Source organism: Bos indicus, chromosome 12 (assembly GCF_029378745.1).
Source record: "Bos indicus isolate NIAB-ARS_2022 breed Sahiwal x Tharparkar chromosome 12, NIAB-ARS_B.indTharparkar_mat_pri_1.0, whole genome shotgun sequence".
NCBI lineage: Eukaryota > Metazoa > Chordata > Mammalia > Artiodactyla > Bovidae > Bos > Bos indicus.
Genome location: NC_091771.1, coordinates 13374241 through 13393629, shown reverse-complemented (window position 1 = coordinate 13393629; position 19389 = coordinate 13374241). Strand labels below are relative to the sequence as shown.

General features: G+C 45.4%; 1 protein-coding gene across 2 annotated transcripts in view; it reads left to right on the top strand.

The window, feature by feature from the left end:
- The window catches only part of ENOX1 (ecto-NOX disulfide-thiol exchanger 1), a 342949-nt gene that overhangs the window by 221209 nt on the left and 102351 nt on the right, over positions 1-19389 (top strand). For both annotated transcript variants that reach the window (XM_070800030.1, XM_070800029.1), the window contains exon 10: positions 8666-8850. In XM_070800030.1, coding sequence (XP_070656131.1) covers positions 8666-8850 — 185 coding nt within the window. The remainder of the gene's footprint in view (positions 1-8665; positions 8851-19389) is intronic.

Sequence of the window (19389 nt, the reverse complement as noted above, 5' to 3'; positions counted from 1 at the left end):
CTTCATAGAGCCTTTTTTTTTTTTTAATTGTATTGAAATACAGTTGGTTTACCATATTGTGTTAGTTTCAGGTGTGCAAAAAGTGATTCAGTTATATATACATACATATATATATATATTGGAGAAGGGCATGGCAACCCATTCCAGTATTCTTGCCTGGAGAATCCCATGGACAGAGGAGCCTGGCAGGCTGTGGTCCATAGGGTAGCAAAAAGTCAGACACGACTGAAGCGACTTAGCACACACACAAGCGTGTGTGTGTGTGTGTGTGTGTTCTTTTTTAGATTCTTTTCCATTATAGGTTATTACAAGATAGTGAATATTGTTCTTTGAGCTATACAGTAGGTCCTTGTTAGTTATCTATTTTCTGTATATTGGTGTACATGTTTTAATCCTAAACTCGTAATTTCTCTCTCACCATCTCCCCTTTGGTAACCATAGCTTTTCTATGTCTGTGAGTCTATTTTGTAAATAAGCTTACTTTTTTTAAGATTCCGTATATAAGTGATACCTTATGATGTTGTCTCTGGCTTACTTAATTTACTGTGATAACTCTAGGTCCATGCATGTTGTTGCAAATGGCCATATTTCCTTCTTTTTTATGGTGGAGTAGTATTGCATTGTGTGTATATACCACATCTTCCTTATCCATTCATTTGTGATGGATGCTTAAGTTGCTTCCATGTCTTAGCTGTTGTAAGTAGTGCTGCTATGAACATTGGGTGCGTGTATCTTTTCAAATTAGAGTTTTCTGTGAGAGAAGAGTGGAGCTTAAGGAATCAGACCTCATCACTTAAGGCTATACTACAAAGCTACAGTCATCCAAATAGTATGGCCTGGCACAAAAACAGACATAAAGCGCAATGGAACACAACAGAGGCTCAGAAATAAAGCCATACACTTGTGGTCAAGTCAGGGAACCTCACTAACTGGCCAAAACCCAGATGCTCAGTGGTTGGCAGCCTCAGTGCTGCTGTTTCATAGAAGAGGGACACAGCACAGAAGACAGGATCCCTGCCGAGTGGATCAAGTCAAGCCTCAAGACTCTAGAATCCTTAGTTTAACTTCCACATGGCTTATTCCCAAACAACTCCTGCAGAAGATCCGTGGGTGTTTGTTTTAAAACAGTCTCATCCCCTCTGCCTCCATAACAGAGCCCCATTCCTGCGGAACAGTCACCAAGCGGAGCCAGCAAAGCAGTGTTCGCCTCTGTTAGGAACAGAGCAGGCCCTGCAGCAGGGCCCCTGGTTTCCTTTTGCTCTCAAGCTGCAGCACTCGCTGTGCGAGGCCACCCCAGTGGCGTTACTTTGGGAGGTGCAGATGCTGGAGTTCCCCCTGCCGAGGATAAACCCTGCACCTCCAGCCAGCTGTGTAACCTCCACGTCTCTCAAATTTAGTCCTATCTCCTGGAAAAAAGAAATAATAGTCATATTTACTATGTCATGTTTCCACGAGGGCAGAAGGAGATTGTGTAAATCATCGGCTTAGGCATGTAACATCCTTAGCTATTACTACTGCTATTACTGTTTTCATTACTACTGCTATGCCTGCTGGTACTGTTGGTGAAAAAACCAGGGACAGGAAAGTGGTGGTGACTGTATCTTCTCCTCAGATCTCCCTGTTTTTATAAGGAGGTAGCTGGGGCATGGGGACAGGGCTGGGACAGGACTGCCTACCCTGGTGCAGAGCATGGGGCTGGGGCTCATTCAGAAGGTCAAGGAATGAAACCAGAAGGCCAGGCCGAGCCTGTGGTGCCCTCAGAAGTATTTGTCCAAACAAGCTAACTGTAGCCGCAGTTCAGAAGCCAAGGAGTAGATGGAGCCGTGGTCTGAGCTGCTGCTCTCCAATGTGGTCTCAGCCCCAGCAACATCAGCATCACGGGGAACTTGGAGGAATGCAGATTCTCAAGCCACATCCTTGACATAATCCCATTGGAAACTCTGGGGGGAGGACCAAGAAATACGTGTTAAACACACCTACTGGGAGTTTCTGATCCAAGCCAGTGTTTGGGAAACTGGGGTAGAATAGTGTCAGCTGCTCTACAGTTAAGTCCCAAAACTTCAAAGAAAAAAAGAGCTTGTTTCTTGGGCACGGTTCAGTTCAGTCTCTCAGTTATGTCTGACTCTTTGCCACCCCATGAATCACAGCACACCAGGCCTCCCTGTCCATCACCAACTCCCGGAGTTCACTCAAACTCATGTCCATCGAGTCGGTGATGCCATCCAGCCATCTCATCCTCTGTCGTCCCCTTCTGCCCCCAGTCATTCCCAGCATTAGGGTCTTCTCCAATGAGTCAACTCTTCACATGAGGTGGCCAAAGTATTGGAGTTTCAGCTTCAGCATCAGTCCTTCCAATGAACACCCAGGACTGATCTTCTTTAGGATGGACTGGTTGGATCTTCTTACAGTCCAAGGGACTCTCAAGAGTCTTCTCCAACATCACAGTTCAAAAGCATCAATTCTTCGGTGCTCAGCTTTCTTCACCGTCCAACTCTCAACATCCATACACGACCACTGGAAAAACCATAGCCTTGACTAGACAGACCTTTGTTGACAAAGTAATGTCTCTGCTTTTGAATATGCTATCTAGGTTGGTCATAACTTTCCTTCCAAGGAGTAAGCGTCTTTTAATTTCATGGATGCAATCACCATCCACAGTGATTTTGGAGCCTAGTAGAATCCAAAGCAGGTATTCTTGGTCCCTGGGCACCTTTCCTCCATGCAGTGATTCAGAGACCCAGGCCTGTTTCAGCAGCAAGAAGAGAATGAGGGATGGAGCAGAAGGCACATCTCACACCCCTCACGCTGCATCCGTGAAAACCAGTCAGATGGCAGTGCTTGGCCCGGTCACCCCTCAAGAATGAGCTTCACCAAGCAGAGAAAAGCATGACATAGCGTGGTATCTGTGCCACAGCAGAGCAACTGGACACCCCAGGCGCCCTTCAAGAAGAAGAGCAGACGCAGAGAGGCAGACGGAGCCTGGTCCCTAGGTGCCCAGATCTGTGGGAGCTGGAAGGCAAACAAATACGGCAGCCGTATCTTCCAGGTCTCAGACCCATCCCGTCATCCTGGGCTCTGGACCTATTAGCACAAGTGCTTGTATCGGTTGCAGCTGATGAAATCCTTGGAAGCGATGCTCTTTGCACACGAGGAGGAGATGCACAGCTCAGTAGCGTCCTCCTGCCATTCCAGGAGGACAGCTGGCAGAGGGGAGGGAGGGACATTAAACACAGAGTCCCCCAGTGACACCAAGTTCTCAAGAAATCCAGATATTGTTAGAAACAATATGTTATAGTGTTTGATTATTTAGTTACATCTTGCCTGAGCAGGAAAAAGATATTAACATACTGTCAGCTTACTGGGACATAACCCAAAATAACTTACATATTTCCATAGAGTGCTAATTATTTTTCTGAGGCTGGCTCAGGCTGCTAAGAGAGAGATTTCAAGGCTTTCACCAGATTATTTACTTAAAGAAGTTAAGCATGCCATTATCTGTTCCCATGGAAACACAGTAAGTAATAGAGGAGTCGGAAGAGGAGGTCACTCTGACCATAATTAATATGAAGAATACTGGTTTGTATAGGATCTAGTCAAGGGTGCAGGGAGGTGCTGTAATGCCTTTAAGCCTCGTTTACAGTGATGCAATTCAATCTTTGGATCAACTTTCATACGCTTTGGTTAATTTTAGTAGTCTAGTGCTAATTTTTGAAATGGAATTTAATCTTGTTTAACAGGGTTTTTCCAGTGTCTTTATTTCTGTTTTGATCCAACCAGAAAATCCCTGTAACAGAATTTTCCTAAGGTCCTGAGCAAGGATAAGCTGATGCCTGCATTGGCTTTACCCTCGTGGAGGTCACAGCTCCCTGCATGTGGCTTCACACAGCTGATTGGTGAATGAATGAATGATGATCTGAGACACCCTTGGATACAGCAGTGCTTTTCCCTGGTGTCTCAGCTGGTAAAAAATTCACCTGTAACACAGGAGACCTGGGTTCAATTTCTGGGTCAGGCAGATCCACTAGAGAAGGGATAGGATACCCACTCCAATGTTCTTGGGCTTCCCTTGTGGCTCAGATGGTAAATAATCTGCCTGCAACACAGGAGACCTGGGTTCGATCCCTGGGTTGGGAAGATACCCTTGAGAAGAGAACGGCTACCCACTCCAGTATTCTGGTCTGGAGAATTCCATGGACTGTGTAGTCCATGGGGTCACAAAGAATCAGACACGACTGAGCAACTTTCACTTAAACTCACCAAAGCAAAATTCAGTTATGTTCAGAATAGTTTACATTTAAAGTGTCTCACTGTATTCTTTTTCTTTAAATTTTATTGAAAGTCAGTAATCCACATGTTCAATATTCTATTTGTTGCAACACAGTGCATACGCCACAGGAATTCCTACAAAAAGATGCCTAGTGTCATTTTATTTTTAATCCTGCTTATTTGAATGGTAGGTTTGTTGCCATTTGTATTGTAATCGAATGTAATTCAAGGGTAAATTTTATCCTGGAAGCTTCATTATACATTTTCAAAACTGTTTAATGCAGTATCCTAGAAAAAAAAGAGAGGAAAAGGTAGACCTTTCAAGTTTCTGCATTTTGAATATACCGAGAAATGATATTAACTTAGAAATGATTAGGATTTTTTGTTTCCTTTGGAGCCCTGGTCCAAGAAACATAATCTAACTTCTTCCAGGAAGCCTCATCTGAGGGGCGGATCCATGCAGCATGATGCTGAAAAATGTTTACAAACAGGTGGCCAGAAGTTAAGTGGAGTCAATAGACAATTTCTCACCCTTTATAAAATAACCACTTTGCAGCCACATGAGAAACCAAGATTTTTTTTGCAGATATCAGGCTTGAAATCACTTAATAAGGAATGTAAATCAGTTATATGCCCCAATTATATAAATGTTGATGGGGTTGGCTATGGTATTGATTTGGGGGGAGGGGAGCGGGGGATGAGAGTGGATAGTTACACCTGCTGGATTTTTTTTTTCATCTTTTTTAATATGATGATATCACATGCCTATTCCAGAAATGCTAACGACGTTGTATCCTACTTGGCAGGAGCAGTGGTCACTCAGCTCAAGCCAAGAGTAAGAGCTGTCAGCTGTGCCATTCTAAGAGAAGTCCTAAAATAATGGATGGTGCACTTCCCTCTATGTATTTATGTTCAGACAATTTATTTAAATAACGTTGCTGGCACATGCTTTATAGCTGCTTGCATTTTGCTACCCAGATTTCAGCATATCTTGCAGACTCGGCAATTCATTTGGAAAATGTAATTTCCATCTCTGCATACTAATCGATTTCTTCACGAACACCTGCTATCAGTTATGATAATAAAAATGCCACTCTGAACTGAGAAGGGGCCAAATGGAGCTTCCTAAGGAAATGACTTAAGTGTCTTTGAATGCTACTAAATGTAGTAACGTGCTTCTGTAGCGCCAACACTTTTTCTGTCATTTGCGTTTTCTCTAATTTTGCCCTATTACAACATCCCTCTCTTAAATGATGCCTGGTAACCATTTCCCTAGGGTTGGTAAACTGAGTTGTCAGGGTGTGTGTCAGGGTGTGGACAGGACCTGAGGCGGTATAGTGTTGGGCCGCACCATGTTTAAAAAACCACCAGCTCGTACTCTGGGCTCCCCTGGTGGCTCAGCAGTAAAGAATCTGCCTGCAATGCAGGAGTCACAGGTTCCATCCCTGGATCGGGAAGATCCCCTGGAGGAGGGCATGGCAACCCGCTCCAGTATTCTTGCCTGGAGAGTCCCATGGGCAGAGGAGCCTGGGGGGCCACAGTCCCTAGGGTTGCAGAGTCAGACACGGCTGAAGCGACTTAGCACACATGCACACACTCAGCCCATACTCCAAGGTGGACCCTGGGTCATTTCTGATTTATGAGTCAGTCCCTGAAAACTGTAAAACTGGCAGTTTCTGGGGTTTGCACATACATATACAGCAAATAAAATTTCCTTTACTCATCCTCTTCAGCCTCCAGTTCATTCCATGCACCATTGCCAAACCAATCTTCCTAAATCACCAATTTCGTCACATCTTCCACTGCCAGGCACCTTCAGCAGTGCTCAACTGGCCGCCCCGTTGGCCCAGCGGTCCAGCTGGCCTCCATCCCCTCTCATCATGCAGCACGGCTCACCTTTCTCTCACTGCTTCCAGACGGACTCTTGCACTTTTGGTCAAGCTTCTCTGCTTCCTGCCCGGAGTAGTCTGCCTTCCCATCTCTGGGTTTTGCTTCAACTCTTGTTCCTGACTGAGACGCCCTTCACCAGTTCATGGGCTTTCAGCCTTCAAAGCCCTCCTTTATTATTCCCATCTGCTTCTTCCTTTCTCTCCTCTGAATTCCTGTAGAATGGATTCCCCTGTCATACACCCTGACACTAAGTTGGTCGCTCATGTATTTATCCAACCAGTATTTTTTGAGTGCCTACAGTGGGCTTCCCAGGTGGCACTGGTGGTATAGAACCCACCTGCCAATACAGGAGATGTAAGAGACGTGGGTTCAGTCCCTAGGTGGGGAAGATCCCCTGGAGGAGGGCATGGCAACCCACTCCAGTATTCTTGCCTAGAGAATCCCATGGACAGAGGAGCCTGGTGGGCTACAGTCCGTGGGTTTGCAAAGAGTCAGACACAACTGAGCGACTTAGCACATAGCATACATGTCAGGCATTAGCCTCTTCTCTCTTCCTTTGAGTACATTCCTTTCACACTTGTAGGTATCTGTTGTATGTCAAGCTCTTTGAGAGGAGAGACATACTCTGTCTCCTTGTTTTGTGATCCAAGAGGCCCAGACAGGCTCCGGCACAGAGTGCATATGCAGTGAATGCTCATTGACTAGTTGATCCCTGATGGTTTGAGGTAGGGAATTTTCTGGTTAATTGCATGTTCTATTTGATTAGTCTTTCAGTGTGTACTATATACATCATCAGTTTTACAAAGAAGAATGTCGTAAAACACTCAACTATTAAACCACTGTTGACGTAATTTGATGGTGGTTATTTGAGGAGAGAGCTCAGTGGGTTTTCAGAGCAACTCTGTTCACATCTGTCACCTCTTCATGGTGGAACTGTGACCTGAGAGGCTGACCTTGATCTGGCTTTGGAACTGGGGGATTGTTGGGGAGGGGCTGGAAGTGATCCTGGACCAAGAACCTGCTGGAGCGAGGTTCCACACCATGTCCTTACAAACCAGAAGTCACGTCTTTAAAGAAGCTTCTGATAACAGACTTTTGAAATATCTCCCCTTTTATCTTGCTTACAAAAGTAGCAAATGGATTTTCTGAAGGAGGCAGAGAAAGTATGGGAGACTGGTAAAAAAAAAAAAAGAGAGAATTGGGGGTTCTTTTAAAATAATCTGTTCAGAACTAAACCCATTGGGCTGGCAGAATAGCCCAGTGACTGGGAGCAGAGACTCTGGAGCCTGACCTGGGTTTGAAAGCTGTTGATGGTACTTTCTCTGTGAAATCAGACAAGTTCTGTAACATCCATGTGCCTCATTTTTTCTCATCTGTAAAGCGGAGTAATAAGAACAGCACCCACATCAGAAGCTGATGGGGGAGATGGAGTGAGTGAGTGTGTGGTCCAGCGTCTGTTAACATTGTGAGAGCTCAGAAAGCTATTGTGATTGCTGCGGAGACCACCAAGTAGTCAGCTAGAGACGAAGGAAGGGAGTCCCCATCCTCAATTTTCCTTGGTCCCATTCACTCTTCTGTATTCCACTTCAGTTACTTTTGGAGTCGTGAGATGTGTAAGGCCCTGAATTACCCATCCCGGTTTCTCCATCGGGTGGGGAGGTGAGTGAGCTCTGAGCCCCCCACTTGGAGAGTTTCAGGTTTCAGGAAGGAGTAGGGTAGGAGACTGTTGGTGAAACAGATGAAACCAAGTCTCCGTCCTGAGAGGAGTTAGAAGGAGCTAACAGGCTTGTGCAGTCTGTCCTGGCAGTTCAGCGGGAAGGAACGGTGTGTGGATCCATCCCCGCCACCCTCCCCTGGGTGGCTGTGGCTGCATGCCTCCAGCTGGGGACCACGAATGACGTGTACGTGGCCCTCCAGGGAGCTGAGCCATCCTGCCAAAAGGGAGAGGGCAGTCACAAGGCAGACAGAGTGTCTGCCTGGAATTCTGAGCGCTTTCATCACCACCAACCCAGATCAGTTTTTAAGAGGGAACCTAGGGTCGGGGCAGGGGTCAGGAGACAAGAATTCAGAAGGAATTCATCCTGTACCCACAGGCACCCATAAGATGGGACAGACAGAATAGCTAACACATTCCCAAAGAAGTGAGCTGCAAAATAAGGCAGCACCAGCCATAAAATGAAGCAGCACCCCACGGTAGGGCATTTAAGTTTGGCACAAAGGTGACGAATCAGAGTGAGGGGGGACTCCCCTGGCCATCCAGTGCCGGAGGTGTGGGTTCGATCCCTGGTGGGGGAGCTTAGATCCCACATGCCTTGCACCAAAAAAACAAAACATAAGACAGAAGCAATACTGTAACCAATTCCATAAAGACTTTTAAAATGGTCCACATCAACAACAACAAAAAAAATTAGAAAATAAAAAATTGGGGTGCAAGGCTCCCTTTAGTACCGAAGGCCCTCCATCTCAGCGAGACGGTTACTCACTTGAACTCGTTCTGTCTGCCCCGCAGCCCTGGCCGCCCAGGCCTACGCACTTAAAGAGGAGAATGACAGCCTCCGATGGCAGCTGGACGCCTACAGGAACGAGGTAGAGCTGCTGAAGCAGGAGAAGGAGCAGCTGTTTCGGACGGAGGAAAACCTGACCAAGGACCAGCAGGTGCAGTTCCTGCAGCAGACGATGCAAGGCATGCAGCAGGTACCTGCGCCTCTGCTCGGAGAGCAAGGGGCACGTGTGCTCAGGGGACGGGGGTGGCGGGAAGCTGGAGGAGAAAAAAGGACAGCAGAAAAGCTGAGTGGTGGGATCAGGCAAGTCCCGATGATGTTTTGTGGGAGGAGAGGGTCTGGGGAGAAGCCACACAAAGAAATAGGTTGCAGTATCAATAACTACACCCTCCAGGTGGGAAACAAAGAGAATCTAAGGCATTGAAAGCTCCACACGGGAAATGTAGCCCCCTGGCAAATGGTTAGAAAATCCGTGCCCATCACGACACCAGCGTTGTGTAATCTTAGAACGTCTCCACTTACAAGCAAGCAGACTGATTTTTATAAAAGCGTGGCGAGTTTGTTTTCGAGATCGATGAACGTGTAAACTGTTTTTATTTCCTCTTCTCCCGGGTGATACTTAAGATGTAGACCGGTTCTTTGGAAACACTCTGTATTTCAGAAATGTTTGCTGTCGGGTTGGATGAAAGACTGGAATTCAGGGCGATGGGCAGCTTCAGAAAGAGGCCAACGTCTCTGCTTTTTGTTAAAGAGCCACGGGCTTCAGTTTGGCACGTTCAGATTAAATCTGGATCTTTCCAGCTAGTGTAAGAAAGAAACAGAAGTGATGGGCTCTGTAGGAAGGAGAAGGAACATGAACTATGGGGAACGAGGGCTCAAGGGCTGGGATAACCCGGGCGCTGGCTGCAGAGGGTCAAAGAGTCATATCTAGATTTATATCTGGAAACATTGATTGATGTGTGACGCACTTAAGGGGTTTGGGCCTTTGAGTTATCTTAGAATAAATATAGCTGAAATTATCATCATACAAGTGTACATGTGTTACTCCTGAATATATCAATTTAACCTCTCCTTTCTAGGGGGGAGGAATAAAGATTGTTTTTCGTTAAATGGGGGAAATACAAGCAGGCTGATGGAAAATGATGGAGTGAGTAGGATATTTTTTCAAATTCCCCCATCTGTATTGACTGCTGTCTAAGAGCAGGAGCCTGAATTGCCTAGAGAAGTGTCTTAAAGATGAGAGGTAACTGCCGCTGAAACCTTCGCCAAAAACAGGTTGCAGTATCAAGGGAGGGAAAAAATAATTGAGAGGAAGGGACGTGAGAGAGAAGCGCAGATCGGGATGTAAACAAGTTAATGACCAAGTCACAGAAATCCTGTCTTAAGCATCTCCTGCCATTTAAAAGCAGTTCTGCCGTCTTGGCTTTGAGTCCTGACTCGCTGATGTTCACAGTGTGTGTTAGACAAATCAGCGAGATTCAGAGGTCAGAGCCAGCCAGGAAAATGTTATTACAGGCGGGGCTCAGGCCCCCGCACTTGAAAATCGGTGTAACAGCTGCCACGCAGGGCTCCTGGGGTTGTCCATCTGTCCCCATCGGGGGGTGTGTGATGCCTCTGCCAAGAGGAGCGTCTGGCCGTTTCTCCGAGGACCATGACGCCAGATCTAGCCGGCAAGCTACTATCTCGTATTTCCTGCAATGGGCCCTCTTTTCCTCCCAAGAAAGGTGACCCTGGTTGCTTGAAAAGTGGATCAAAACCTTGAAGGCGGCTGAAGTTTCAAATGTGAGAGAAGTCAGGAGGCAGGGTGGGCTGGCCCATCAGGAAGAAGCATGCTCTGGTCCACACTGGTCCACTGTGCTGGGCATCCTCACTGAGCTCCAGCCCCTTAAAGGGACAGTTCTCCTCTTGCAGCCTCTTACACGTTTGCAGAATCTCCTTGTCCATAGAAAGCGTCCTTTCCTATGTTTGTGTTGTTTGGGGGGCAGGGGAGTTTTGTTTGGAGGTCTGTCTTGGTTTCTTCTGGTTTGGTCTAAATCACAAAAAGTTATAGTCACAGTTGTAGACCTAGAAGTGCACGACCAGGTTGCTGGCAAAGTTGGTTCCCTGTGGGACCCAAGGGAGTGTCTGCTCTCTTCTCTCCCCTGGCTTCTGTGGGTTTGCTGGCAAGCTTTGTGCTTCCTCGGCTTGTAGACGCATCACCCCGCTCTCTGCCTTCATCTTCACATGACCTTCTCCTTGTGTGTGTGCCGGGGTCACAATCTGTACAGGGTTAAGGGGCCCACACTATTAAAATATGACTTCATCTTAACTCATAACACCTGCACGGATTCTGTTTCCATAAGTTTGCATTCTGAAGTACAGATGTTTGGGACATCACCATATAGATTTGGTGGTGGTGGTTGTTCAGTCGCCAAGTCACATCCGACTCTTTGCAACCTCCTGGACTGCAGCACCCCAGGCTTTCCTGTCCCTCACCATCTCCCAGAGTTTACTCAAGTTCATGTCCATTAAATTGGTGATGCCATCCAACCATCTCATCCTCTGCCACCCACTTCTTCTTCTGCCTTCAATCTTTGCCAGCGTCAGGGTCTTTTCCAATGAGTCAGGTCTTCACATCAGGTGGCCCAAGTATTGGAGCTTCAGCTTTGGCATCAGTCCTTCCAAAGAGTATTCAGGGTTGATTTCCTTTAAGGTTGACCGGTTTGATCTCCTTGCTTTCCGAGGGATTCTCAAGACTCTTCTTTAGCACCGCACTTTGAAACCATCAGTTTTCAGCACTTTTCCTTCTTTATTGTCCAGCTCTCACATCTGTACGTGACTCTAAATTTGGAGGGGGGCACAATTCCATCAGCAGCACACATAGAGGAGATGTCAAAATATATTTGTTGAATGGAAGAAAGAAGGGACAGAGCTACAGGGGCAAGAACTAGCCCAGTGCCTCTGGGGGACTCTGGGATCTTGGAAAGCGCAGGGCAGGGTGTGGGGAGAACTGATGCCCCAGGGGTCCATGTAGCACCTCCTTAGCACGTGAGACGCACTAGGTCAGTGGCAGCAGGTACAGTTTTCATTCTCACTGGCCCTTAGGTGGACCCATGGTGATTATTGTGGAACACATCTTTAATAGAGTTTTTTAATGTATGTGCTTCTTAAGAGTCATCTTCCTACCTTACTCACTTTGAATGAATTCCCACAACCTGTAGATTTGAGCCCCACTGCAAAGAATTCTCCTAACTTTAAAACCCACCCTCAATCTGCCTGCTGTCCACTTTATAAATCAGAAAATAATCACCTCCCAGGAAAGTCAGCAGATAGAGGAGGGCGTTGGTCTCTCACGTGTCACTGTCTTAGCAATCCATCTAGGGAAAATTATTCTGCAATAAACAAAACAATATAAACAGCCTTACTAGCCTTAGGACTAGCATACAGTTTTTTAGAACTGCCTTCAAGTTTAGCTGGAAAGTTGCTCACCTTTCTTCTTTCCATCCCTGAAGGATGTGTTCACTGACTTCACATAGTTTCTCATGAGTTCATGCAGGAAATACGGGCAGGGTTTGGAAAAGTGAAAAAAAGCCTCAGGTGAATTTGTCTGGGTGTTTCTCAGTCTTCCTCCTGCCCTGCATGTGAGTCACAGTTTCGTATTAGAGGTTTCACACAAAATGAAGTAATAGTTGGTATCCATGGTAACACGATAGCCTTTACCTGATCTGAAGCTGGTGACAAAGTTAACCTGTCTCTGCCATGGGGAGAGTGAGGTTGTGGGCTTTTGTTTGTATCTTTAGGTATCCAAGGAAAACATATCCATACTTGAAATTCTTACTTATCTTCAGGTTACCACACTGAAGTGTTTTTTTGGGTTTATCGAAGTAAAATTTACGCACAGTGAAAAAGACTATTTTCAGGGTTCTGTGAGTCACTGCCACAATCAGTATATGAAACAATTCTATCACCACCAGCACCCCCAAATTCTCTCATGCCCCTTTTCAGTCCACCCCACTCCTCGGAACCACTGACTTGTTTTCTGCCTTGCTGGTTCTGTCCTTTCAAGGAAGTCATATAAGTGGAGTCATGGTGTATATACTTCCCAGGGGCACTAGTGGTAAGGAGCTCACCTGCCAATACAGGCTGACGTAAGAGACGCTCGATCCCTGCGTCGATCCCCAGGTTCGATCCCTGGCTCGGGAAGATCCCCTGGAGAAGGAAATGGAAAGCTACTCCAGTATGCTTGCCCCAGAAATCCCATGGACAGAGGAGCCCAGCAGGCTACAGTCCAGAGGGCCGCACAGAGCTGGACACAACCGAAGTAGCTGAGCACTTGGACAGGATGTACAGCCTCTTGAGTCTGGCTCCTGTTCCTCAGCATGATGGATTTGTGAGGCATCCATATTGCTGGGTGTGTCTGCTGTTCATTCTCTCTATGCTGAATGGTATTCCATTGTGAGGAAGGGCCATACTTGGTTTGTCTAGTCACCAGTTAATGGACATTCGGACGGTGTCCTGTTTGAAGCCAATGTGAATAAATCTGTTATAAGCATTCCGTTTACAGGCTTTTTGTTTGGACATAATTTTTTCATCTCACTTGGGTAAATATAGAATTGCTGGGTCATATGGTGTGTTTGACTTTTTAAGAAACTGCTAAACTGTTTTCCAGAATGTCTTTCCTGATGTGCATTCCCGAAAGATTACATGAGAATTCCAGCATCCTTGTCAGCCAGCACTTGGAGTGGCCAGTTAGTTTTGTTTTTATTCTTTTTTTAGTCACTATAAGCAGTGTATAGCTCTATACAGTCAACAAAAACAAGAGCGGGAGCTGACTGTGGCTCAGACCATGAACTCCTTATTACCAAATTCAGACTTAAATTGAAGAAAGTAGGGAAAACCACTAGACCATTCAGGTATGACCTAAATCAAATCCCTTATGATTATACAGTGGAAGTGAGAAATAGATTTAAGGGCCTAGATCTGATAGATAGAGTGCCTGATGAACTATGGACTGAGGTTCGTGACATTGTACAGGAGACAGGGATCAAGACCATCCCCAAGGAAAAGAAATGCAAACAAGCAAAATGGCTGTCTGGGGAAGCCTTACAAATAGCTGTGAAAAGAAGAGAAGCAAAAAGCAAAGGAGAAAAGGAAAGATATAAACATCTGAATGCAGAGTTCCAAAGAATAGCAAGGAGAGATAAGAAAGCCTTCCTCAATGATCAATGCGAAGAAATAGAGGAAAACAACAGAATGGGAAAGACTAGAAATCTCTTCAAGAAAATTAGAGATACCAAGGGAACCTTTCATGCAAAGGTGGGCTCAATAAAGGACAGAAGTGGTATGGACCTAACAGAAGCAGAAGATATTAAGAAGAGATGGCAAGAATACACAGAAGAACTGTACAAAAAAGATCTTCATGACCCAGATAATCACGATGATGTGATCACTGACCTAGAGCCAGACATCCTGGAATGTGAAGTCAAGTGGGCCTTAGAAAGCATCACTGTGAACAAAGCTAGTGGAGGTGATGGAATTCCAGTTGAGCTATTTCAAATCCTGAAAGATAATGCTGTGAAAGTGCTGCACTCAATATGCCAGCAAATTTGGAAAACTCAGCAGTGGCCACAGGACTGGAAAAGGTCAGTTTTCATTCCAATCCCAAAGAAAGGCAATGCCAAAGAATACTCAAACTACCGCACAATTGCACTCATCTCACACGCTAGCAAAGGAATGCTCAAAATTCTCCAAGCCAGGCTTCAGCAATACATGAACCATGAACTTCCTGATGTTCAAGCTGGTTTTAGAAGAGGCATAGGAACCAGAGATCAAATTGCCAACATCCACTGGATCATGGAAAAAGCAAGAGAGTTCCAGAAAAACATCTATTTCTGCTTTATTGACTATGCCAAAGCCTTTGACTGTGTAGATCACAAGAAACTGTGGAAAATTCTGAAAGAGATGAGAATACCAGACCACCTGATCTGCCTCTTGAGAACTCTGTATGCAGGTCAGGAAGCAACAATTAGAACTGGACATGGAACAACAGACTGGTTTCAAATAGGAAAAGGAGTTCGTCAAGGCTGTATATTGTCACCCTGCTTATTTAACTTATATGCAGAGTACATCATGAGAAATGCTAGATTGGAAGAAGCACAAGCTGGAATCAAGATTGCCGGGAGAAATATCAATAACCTCAGATATGCAGATGACACCACCCTTATGGCAGAAAGTGAAGAGGAACTAAAAAGCCTCCTGATGAAAGTGAAAGTGGAGAGTGAAAAAGTTGGCTTAAAGCTCAACATTCAGAAAACTAAGATCATGGCATCTGGTCCGATCACTTCATGGGAAATAGAGGGGGAAACAGTGTCAGACTTTATTTTTTGAGGCTCCAAAATCACTGCAGATGGTGACTGCAGCCATGAAATTAAAAGACACTTACTCCTTGGAAGGAAAGTTATGACCAACCTAGATAGCATATTCAAAAGCAGAGACATTACTTTGTCAACAAAGGTTCGTCTAGTCAAGGCTATGGTTTTTCCAGTGGTCATGTATGGATGTGAGAGTTGGACTGTGAAGAAGGCTGAGTGCCAAAGAATTGATGCTTTTGAACTGTGGTGTTGGAGAAGACTCTTGAGAGTCCCTTGGGCTGCAAGGAGATCCAACCAGTCCATTCTGAAGGAGATCAGCCCTGGGATTTCTTTGGAAGGAATGATGTTGAAGCTGAAACTCCAGTACTTTGGCCAGCCCGTGGGAAGAGTTGACTCATTGGAAAAGACTCTGATGCTGGGAGGGATTGGGGACAGGAGGAGAAGGGGACGACAGAGGATGAGATGGCTGGATGGCATCACTGACTCGATGGACATGAGTCTGAGTGAACTCTGGGAGTTGGTGATGGACAGGGAGGCCTGGCGTGCTGGGATTCATGGGGTCGCAAAGAGTCGGACACGACTGAGCGACTGAACTGACTGACTGACTGAAGCAGTGTATAGTAGTATCTTTTTATGGTTTTAACCACAGCTTCATTAAGTAGGATTTGTGTTCTACTTCATGAGAATAAGTCAGTTTGTCATATTTCTAAATAAGCAACTTAATCAGAATTCTTTTTGAAGCCATATGTAAGTCCTATAGGATGGTAAATATTTAGATAACAACAGGATACCATTATAAGCTGCCGGTCCTAAAACTGTGAGTGACTGCTGCTGCTGCTGCTAAGTCGCTTCAGTCGTGTCCAACTCTGTGTGACCCCAGAGATGGCAGCCCACCAGGCTCCCCCGTCCCTGGGATTCTCCAGGCAAGAACACTGGAGTGGGTTGCCATTTCCTTCTCCAATGCATGAAAGTGAAAAGTGAAAGTGAAGTCTCTCAGTTGTGTCCGACTCCTAGCGACCCCATGGACTGCAGCCTACCAGGCTCCTCCATCCATGGGATTTGCCAGGCAAGAGTACTGGAGTGGGGTGCCATTGCCTTCTCCATGTGAGTGACTAATGACGGTTATATCAGAAGGCTCCCTCATACACACTGAATTTCAGCCAATGTTCTTTAATGCTGTTAACAAATGTCATTGAAGACCAACTGTCTTGAGACCAGCTGTCTTAAGGCCAATGGTTTATTGGCCCACATAGAACTCTCTTACGCTTTTGGCTTGACATTGGTAAAGACCAGGGCTAGTCAGCTGTCTTGACAGCTTTCAGCAAAAGAGACCGGGGGGCGGGGGGAATTGGGAAAAGAGTCCTATTACGATCAACACTATTTCAGAAATTAAATAACAATTTTTTTCCCCACTTTATGCTTAAAGAGGAGCATATGTGGAATTCTCTGTATATGTATTACAACTCCTAATCTAGACTAATCGTGCAGAAGAGGGCAAAGAAATACAATAACGTCACTCTCCTAAAATACAACGTAACCCCAGCGAGTTTTGCCAAATCATCAAGGATTGGTTTGTGGGATATGTATTATAAATTAAACGAAAAATGTGTTGAAATGAGAACACCAGTGAGTGCATCTGACCACTATAAGGAAAGTTAGGCATCTCTTCTGAAAACTTCTTTAAACTATTCAGTTGTCTAAGTAAGTACCTTTTTTTTTAAGAGATAGTGAAAAGTTTGTGTTTGCTTTGGCTTCCCAGACTCACGTGTCAGGAGGTCTGGCATGCACAGGTCACAGGTAGGGTCGTTGTTATGGCAGCAGGAGTCATGTCCAGGGCTGCTGTGATGATGAGTATGTGAGGATGCTGGTTGTGCTGGGCTGGGGGTGTTTTTGATCATTAGAAGATTTTAGAGGAAGACAAGTAAAATGAACTTACCCAAGACAACTTCAGGTGACTTCTTTTTAAATTTGGGGGAAAAAAAAGAGCATCTCCCTTAAACATTGTGAAAATCCTATGAAGGCCAGCAGCCCCATTGCTCCCAGTGGCCTTCAAAGACGGCGCTACAAGGAACATGGGTGAGATTCTGCAGGCAGAGAACACGGACAGATGCAACAGGCGTCTCTGTTCTCTCACAACTGTTCACTTCTGATTTGCATTTGTATTTGCTTTCTGAAAACGCCCAGCAGTCAGATAATGGACCTACGAAGCCAGTGCTCTCTGTCCATTATCCTTTTTCTCATATGATCTGTTTAAACTTTATCTTTTATCCTTTCCGCTGAAGTTTCTATTTGATCGTCACATTACTTTATTTGCACATGTTATTTCTGTTCTTTGTTTATTATCTTTTCATGCAGTGCTATTTTTCGGTTACCGTCTCTTCTCAATCTTTTTGAGAATACCAATTAGAATTCTTTTTTTAAGTTCTTTTTGGTCCTGAACCATTTCTGTTTATTCCAGGACTGCTTGCTTCATTTCTGTGTCTCCATCTGTCTCCTTCGTGCTCTGGGTTTCTTCTCCTGGGAGGTCATGCTTAGTAGCCTGTTTGTATCTGGGATGAAGGGCTGGAGGCCGCTGTCCAGGATGCTGTGTGGTTTGCCGATGGCTGAGTCCAGGTCTCCCCATAGCGGAGTCTCCCTTTCAGCGGCTCACTGACTGGCAGGCTTCATTTTGAGGAGAGTTGGGGATTCCACAAATGCCAGAGTCTGTCCTACATGAAGAACTCCCTGGCGTTTCCCTTGTATTCGCATTGCTGTTAAGTTTATTCACTGACATACATTTCAGTTGTCTGTGGAGGAGAGAAAAAGCAAAACCAAACACCCATGGACTGGGTCTGACATTTTGAACAAGAACCTGTTTCAGGAGCTCTTGGTTTTAATCCAGTCCTTGAACGAATCCTGGGTTAGTATGGTGCCTGGAGAGTGGAAGGGGAATGGAGCTTGGGGGGAACATTCCACGTTATTCTGGCTTTGCAGAAACAAGAGAAGAAGAGAGAGCACATTTTCTAAACATCTAGGAGGTAGGAACATAGGAACTTAAGGCAGCATATTTTAGAATAAAGATGGATGCTTCAGGATGAGGAAGGCAGATACACAAATTAGGTGCATTTAGGGGAGGAGAAAAGGGAGATGAATAGTCTGAACAAGGTGACGGGAAGTTGGATTTTTAAGTTGATTCTTTTTATTATTAATTAATTATGACTGTATAATTAATTTATATAATTATAATTGATTAATTAATTATAACTCATAATTTGTTACCGCACAGGCTTTTCTCTCGTTGCATCAAGCAGGGGCTATTCTCTGTTTGCAGCTCACGGACTCTTCGCTGCAGTGGCTTCTCTTGTTGTGGAGCACCCAGGCACTCGGGCTTCGGTAGCTGCAGCATTCTGGCTCGGTAGCTGCAGCTCTCCGGCTCGGTAGCTGCAGCTCTCCGGCTCGGTAGCTGCAGCTCTCAGGCCCTAGAGCATGCAGCTTTGAGTGGTTGTGGTGCACGGGCTTAGTCGCTCCGTGGCACATGGAATCTTCCTGGACCAGGGATGGAACCCACGTCCCCTGCATTGGCAGGTGGATTCCTACCCACTGTGCCGCTACGGAAGCCCTTCAGGTGGCTCTTTAAAAATGTGACTCATGGACTTATCCTCATGAATGAAAATAGAAATACTGCTTAACGGGGTGACTTTTCTCCAGTCTACGTTGGCTGGCTGCCCTCGAAGAGAGAAAGAGGCACAGAACTGAGAAAACCGAATGATATGGAGGAAGGCAAGCCTCAGCCTCAGTGGGCCTGTGAAGAGTAGATTAGAAGATGCTGGAGGTAGAGAAAGGAGAAGGATGCGTGGAGACACTGGAGAGGCAGCAGAAGGACACATCTTCCTCCAGGAGAAGGATGCGTGGAGACACTGGAGAGGCAGCAGAAGGACACATCTTCCTCCAGGAGAAGGATGCGTGGAGACACTGGAGAGGCAGCAGAAGGACACATCTTCCTCCGGAGTTAAAAACACAGTGATGCGGACATTAACACAGAAGAAAGAGAAGAGGAGAAAGTTCTCTAAAAGAAGGGATTCACCACTTTTATAATGGCAGGTTAACTTTTAAGAGCTTTTGTCAAATATATAGATCAGTGAACTCGGTGCAGGCTGGGCAAAACTAAAGACTGATTCGCTGGGAATTTAAGTTGCAGTTTATTATGAGGATTTTCTTCCTAGGGAGGACTCATGAACCTCAAAATTGCTCAGTTGAAGAAGTATCCTGGGAATTTTGGTTGTTTACTCATCCATATCTTTACTGTATGAAAATATTTTACATCAGTGCAGAAAATATTTGGGTATCACTGGTCAAGGCAAGAAAATTGCATTATTACAGTGTAGAGAAAGGGTCTGGGCAAT